Source organism: Cyclospora cayetanensis, unplaced genomic scaffold (genome assembly GCF_002999335.1).
Source record: "Cyclospora cayetanensis isolate NF1_C8 unplaced genomic scaffold, CcayRef3 CcayRef3_contig_303, whole genome shotgun sequence".
NCBI lineage: Eukaryota > Apicomplexa > Conoidasida > Eucoccidiorida > Eimeriidae > Cyclospora > Cyclospora cayetanensis.
In genome coordinates, this window is record NW_020312263.1 from 1,676 (window position 1) to 7,342 (window position 5,667).

At 54.3% G+C, this 5,667-nt stretch overlaps 1 protein-coding gene across 1 annotated transcript; it reads left to right on the forward strand.

Annotated features, from left to right (window-relative positions):
• The first annotated feature begins 878 nt into the window (after positions 1–878).
• On the forward strand, positions 879–3,801 carry LOC34619808. Its single transcript, XM_026333808.1, has 5 exons — positions 879–1,573; positions 2,057–2,506; positions 2,827–3,262; positions 3,578–3,643; positions 3,712–3,801. The coding sequence occupies exons 1-5, from the start codon at positions 879–881 to the stop codon at positions 3,799–3,801; spliced, it is 1,737 nt and encodes a 578-aa protein (XP_026189593.1).
• The last annotated feature ends 1,866 nt before the right edge of the window (positions 3,802–5,667 follow it).

Genomic DNA, 5,667 nt, shown 5'->3' on the forward strand with positions numbered 1-5,667 from the left:
AACTCAAGAGTTGCGCAAAGGGCTGCGTCCAGTGCTGCAGCAACAGCAGCAGCTGCTGCTGCATCGACTGAGTGACGCCCAGCTGAGGGCCCTCGAGGGAGCGATGCGTCATCAAGCAGCAGCAGCAGCAACAGCAGCAGCAGCAGCAGCAGCGGCAGGGACAGAAAATGCCAGGCGTAGAAACCACAGGACCGAACTCATAGTCTTTGGGGAACTGTGTAGCATTCTTGTTAGCGCGCATGCAGACACCCGGACGGCTGCCGTTGCTACCACTGCGTTGCGGCTCATCATGCAGCATTTGGGGTGTATGGACACCAACTGGTGTGTTGTAGCAGCGCATCCCGCAGTGTGTGCAGGGGAATGCCTCTTTTCGCGTGCTCCCCTCCTGCATTCCTCTGCCTATTGCAAGCCAGCACGCATTATTATCCTCTTGCCGATATGTATACATATATGTATACATATACGTATATATATACAGCGGAGGAAGGTTTCTTGTGCAATGTCGCAGGTTCGCCGCTGCTCAAGCAGTGGTAGATGCCACCTTCGTGCACTGCCCGAATGCAGACCGTCTCTGGGGCTGCCTGTTGGCGCATGCGCTGCATCAACTTCTCTCTGCGGCTCCCGTGTCGTTGCAGCAGGATCCGCAACAGCACCAGCAGCAAGAAGAGCAGCAGCAGCAGGCACTTCCGCCTATGGCCTTAGCGGCAGCAAGTGAGGAGCCACTGCTGAAAGGCTGTTTCGTGGGGGCCCCTCAGGAGCCTTGTCCAGTACTTCTTCCCCCCATCAAGGGGGCCCCCAGCCCTCTGCGTCTTGCGCAGCTGCTCTTCCTCGCTGGACACGTTGCGCTAAGAACTTGCGTGCTGCTCGAGCAGCTGCAGATGGAGCTGAAGCAGCTGCGACATCTCAAGGCTGACGGTACCCTTCCCGAGCAGCAGCAGCAGGCGGCAGCCGAAGGCATTGCCGCTGAGGGAGACAGCGACAGTGCAGCAAGAGACACCAAGGCTAGGCATTCAAAACACGAGCAACACCAGCACGCGCAAGCACGAGCGCAGCAGCAACACCAGCAAATACAACAACAGGTCGAGAGGAACCTAGGCATGCAGACCAGAGAAGAGGATGACGTAGACTTGCTGCAACACCTCATTGAGCACGGCATTACGCAGCACGGCCTTCTGGGGGGCCCCTACAAGCGACTGATCCTCTTGGGTGCCTTCGATCCGCTGAAACTCGTGCAGCGCTTAGGGCAGCAGATTCCCGCGAACGACGAAAAAGACTCCGCAGCGGCTGCAGCTCTGCTGCAACAGGCAGCAGTCCTTTCCCTCTCCAAGTATGCAGCTGTCTCTAAAACTTTCTGTGACGAGCTCCTAGGGCCCCAAACCACGACGCTGCATGCCTTGATCTCCCTGCTTTTCGCGAAGGAGGGGCGGCCTGAGCTCGGGGCCCCTAGAGAGGGGGCCCCTAGAGGGGGGCCCCCCACGCCCCTCGAAGGCCCCCGAACGCGTCTCCCCAAAGATGTAGAACCTCCTGGACTCAAAGACGCTATTCTGGTGTGCTTTGGCGATCTCACATGCAGGTACGTACATATACACACACACGCAGAGAGAGGGAGAGATATACTCTTTTAAAAAAAATGCGCACATACACGCAGAGAGGGAGAGATACACTTTTACAGAAAGAGATACACATACACACACACAGAGACCCACACACAGAGACATACATATACAAACACACATACACATATATATTTACCTACATACATACAATTGCACTTACACAGACATCCATACGATCGCACATACGCAGACATACATAAAATTGCACATACACAGACATCCATACGATCGCACATACACAGATATACATACATACATACTTACACACGAATACAATCCCACATGCACACAAACATCACAACCACACAAACATCTCATACATACACACACATGAACGTAGACGTCAGAAGGCCGAGGGGCTTTGCTTGCGTCTGTAAGTCTTCGTGTGCCGCATTCTGAGTGGTAGCACCTTTGAAGTGAAACTGCTCGACCTGCTGCAGGCACCCGAATGCTTTGGAGCCATACAACGACTATGTGTTCTCGCTTCTCCGCGAGGGGGCGGTGTCTGGACAGCTGACAGCGGTGCATGTGCTGACGCATCTTACGATGACAGGCATGATCAAGCCGAAAGGTCGACTGCTGGTGAACATGTTGTTGCTGCAGCTGCAGTATCCCCAGCAGCAGGATCAGCCTCCGCGGGATCGGAGGGTGGAAGAAGCAGCCCGCACATTCTTCTTTGAAGTCGACAGAAAGGATCCTCTTGCAGTCTTGACAGCGCTTCCAGAGCTCCTCACGGCATTAGCCATTGCAACTGCAGCACCTGACAGCAGCAGTCCTCCGCCGCAAGGAGCAGCAGCAGCAGCAGCAGCAGCAGGAAGCTCGGCGCATGTTGCTGCAGCCGAAGGGCCTGTTGCAACGGGACGGCGGCAAGACAGAGAGAGGCTTCTTGCGTAAGCACCATATGTCAGCTACGCATGCATGCATGCATGCATGCACACACATTAGCTGGAACATGCCTTTTACAGCTTGCTGCGCTCCTCGCATTGCCGTTTTCTGCATCCGCGATTGCACTGCGGAGGATTGCGTCTGCGTGCTGCTGCTGCTGCTGCTCGTGGATTCGTGTTTCAGCTTAAGGTAGCTGAAGTACACCTATGTTGGATGCAGGGTTTTTGCGGTGCGTACAATATGCATATATATGTATATATAATATGCATATATATATATGCATATATATATATATATGCATATATATATGCATGTGTTTGTGCAGGTTCATTTTAGAGTTTACAAAGGGACGAAGACAGAGTGAGGCGCTTATCGACAAGATCTGCATACGGGTATCTAGCTTAGCTTCTGCGGGATCTCCCTCTCAGGGGCAGCCTTTGTCGCTTGAGGACGGCTCTTCCGATTCCTTGGATGCACTTTTTGGCACTCAGGGGGGGGGGGGGGCCCTATGGCCTTTGGGGGCCCCCGGGCCCCGCGCTGTCACCCTGCAGGGGGCCTCCCAAGAGGCCCTCTCTTCCTGCCTTTTTGTGTACTTGGGGGCCTTAAGCGCACTGGTACTTGGGGCCCCCAACATCACAAAAGCGCTGCAAAGACTCTGTGGCTGCTGGCATCTGTTGAGAACCTCCGTGGGAGCCTCCGAGGCTGCAGCAACGCAGCTCCGCGACCTCTGCAAGAAGGCAGCCATGAAGGCTGCGAACAAAGCTCGCAGCAAACAGGGGGGCCCCCACGGAGGAGGAGACGCCTGCTATCAGCAGCAGCAGCAGCAGCTGCTGCAGCAACAACAGCTACAAGGACAAGCCATGGCGAATGCGTATAACGAGGTCTGTCTGTCTGTTTGTCTGTCTGTATGTTTGTCTATCTGTCTGTTTGTTTGTCTATCTATCTGTCTGTATGTTTGTGTATCTGTTTGTCTGTCTGTTTGTCTATCTGTTTGTCGGCGCTTGGCGACAAGGCTTCGGAGGACGCTAGATGATCCTTTCTGCCATTGAAACAGTTACATTTCCATGCAGTTTGAGAACAAAGCAGGCACCAGCGCGACAGGGAAGGCTGCGTTTTCGCTACCCGCAAGATGGGTCAAGAAGGTTAGACTTTGGGAAGAGGCGGAGGGATCTACGGGGTGTGCGACGCTTCCTTGTGGATTTTTTAGGAGAGCGTCTCTGCGCTGAAGAGCGTGACAGAGGAGCTTCTGCTCAAGATCGCGGCGGCTCGCGGATATTCGGATGCCGAAGGCGTAAGTTGAGGCCTTTTCACAAAGCCAGTTGATCGCTGCGCGGTGTATTACGTATGGACACGACTGCTATGCATACCACCTTTTTGTTGTGTGGGGTGGGTGGGTGGGTCTGTGAGTGTGTGTGACGCGTTGTCGGGTGGCCTCTCTTCTGCCCCTAGCCTTGCTCCCCCGCTCAATCAGATTCCCTAGGAACCTACAACCACCTGCCTGTCTGAGAACCCTATTTTCTGCAGAAAGTGCAATTTTACCGCAGCCGTATGTTTACCGCGCTTCATTTTCCTTTCCCCCTAGTGCTGCATGGGCTGCGGAGTTTGCGAGACGAGCGTTGCTCGTGAGGGCGCTTCGCACCTTGCCTCGTTCGAGGCCCTTTGTTCGCCTCCACCCACCCTGCGCTAGGGGCCTTACATCCTCTAAAGGCTGGGAAGCCGCACAAAGGCTTCTTACGTGCATGCGCGTCTGCGTCGCTGTATCCAGGGGCTTTCCCTCGCAGATGAGGGCCTCGAAATCATGCTACGAGAGGAGCTCAAGGAGGTAGGAAAAGATACCGAAAAGGAAAACGAGGGCGAGGGAGGTCGCAGGAAGCAGGCAGAGGGCGAACCACCACGCAGCGAGGTGGCCCCACAATCCAAGAGTAAGCCGAAAGAAGTAAGGGCCAAATTACGAGATGCAGAGCAGCTCCCTCCCCGTGCCGACGACAGAGGGCACGCGGCGAAAAAGAACTCTAGCAGAAAATCCCGAAAGGCAGGGTAGTGCAACACGACCCTCAAGAGAGGAGCATGAGGCCGCAAGAGAAATTGGCATCCTTAGGGCCTCCCGCCTGCCCCCCTAGCCTAGGAAGCACTAGAAACGTGCAACGTCCAGGCAGATACGGCAGACGCATGCAGCGCAACGGCCCCCCAGGGGCTTTCTTCGTGTGTAGACTGACTCGCTCACCACTCAGCACGGCGACTTTTCGCTTGCTCCTTGGGTTCTCGTTCACACACTCTACACAGACTGCGCCTTATGTATCGGCGGCCTCGCGTCCCCCTTACCTCAGAAACCACTACCCCTTTGTCGAGAGATTCGCCACTACAACCTGCACTATCGTAGGCATGGGATGCAGAGACAATATCCCCCCCTGCCCCCTGAAGCATCCTACGCCTTTCTTGCTTAGTGCTTCATTGAGACATTCACCAGCTATCGTGGTATCTCGCTCGTGCACTGGAAAGCACAAAAAGGAATGCTGGCGGGCAGCTCATGCAGCCTTCCGTCCGTCGACCCGCGTTGGTGCTGCTAAAGCGAGCTAATAGGAAAAAGAGAAAGGTTCCTCCTTCATAAACTAAATGAACGCCCTACTAACAAGTCCTCGTGCTAAGGTTTTTGGGTTCAAGCATCAACAAGGCTGGAAAGACGCCTGATCAGGCACTCCTTCGAGCAGGCATGTGCCCTTCTAACGGAAAGGCACAGAGCTTAGGGTTGTCTTACCCAGAGGGCAAAGAAACAAAAGCTTTACACCCCTAAGGGCCGCTGTCCGGCAGGAGGCAGGCGTCACATAAAAGTAAAATACAGCTGGTCGGTCGGTTGCTCACACCCAGGCAAAAGTGCCATGTGCATGCCTGGCAGCGTTCAAAGGGAGAAGGAGAAAAAATCTTACCATCAACCACGTAAACAAACCCTGTACCTTCTCCTAAGCTTGGATGGCTAGCTAGCTGGCCACCAGGGAAAGCGCTCCCTGCGCTGACTGTATAAGTGCATGTTCTTCCTAGAACCCCAATGACCGCTTCATTGCCTGTGCACGTCCCATACATATCAAGATTTATTACATGTATGTATCTCCGGAAGCCAATCGAAACGAAAGCTTTGTCTCATGCTCACACGCATGGTAAAAATACAATA

Coding starts and splice junctions, on each gene's coding strand:
- LOC34619808 (XM_026333808.1), top strand. CDS start 879: ATGGAGCTGAAGCAGCTGCGACATCTCAAGGCTGACGGTACCCTTCCC. Junction 1,574..2,056: donor TTTGGCGATCTCACATGCAG/GTACGTACATAT, acceptor GACCTGCTGCAG/GCACCCGAATGCTTTGGAGC. Junction 3,263..3,577: donor CCATGAAGGCTGCGAACAAA/GCTCGCAGCAAA, acceptor ATGCAGTTTGAG/AACAAAGCAGGCACCAGCGC.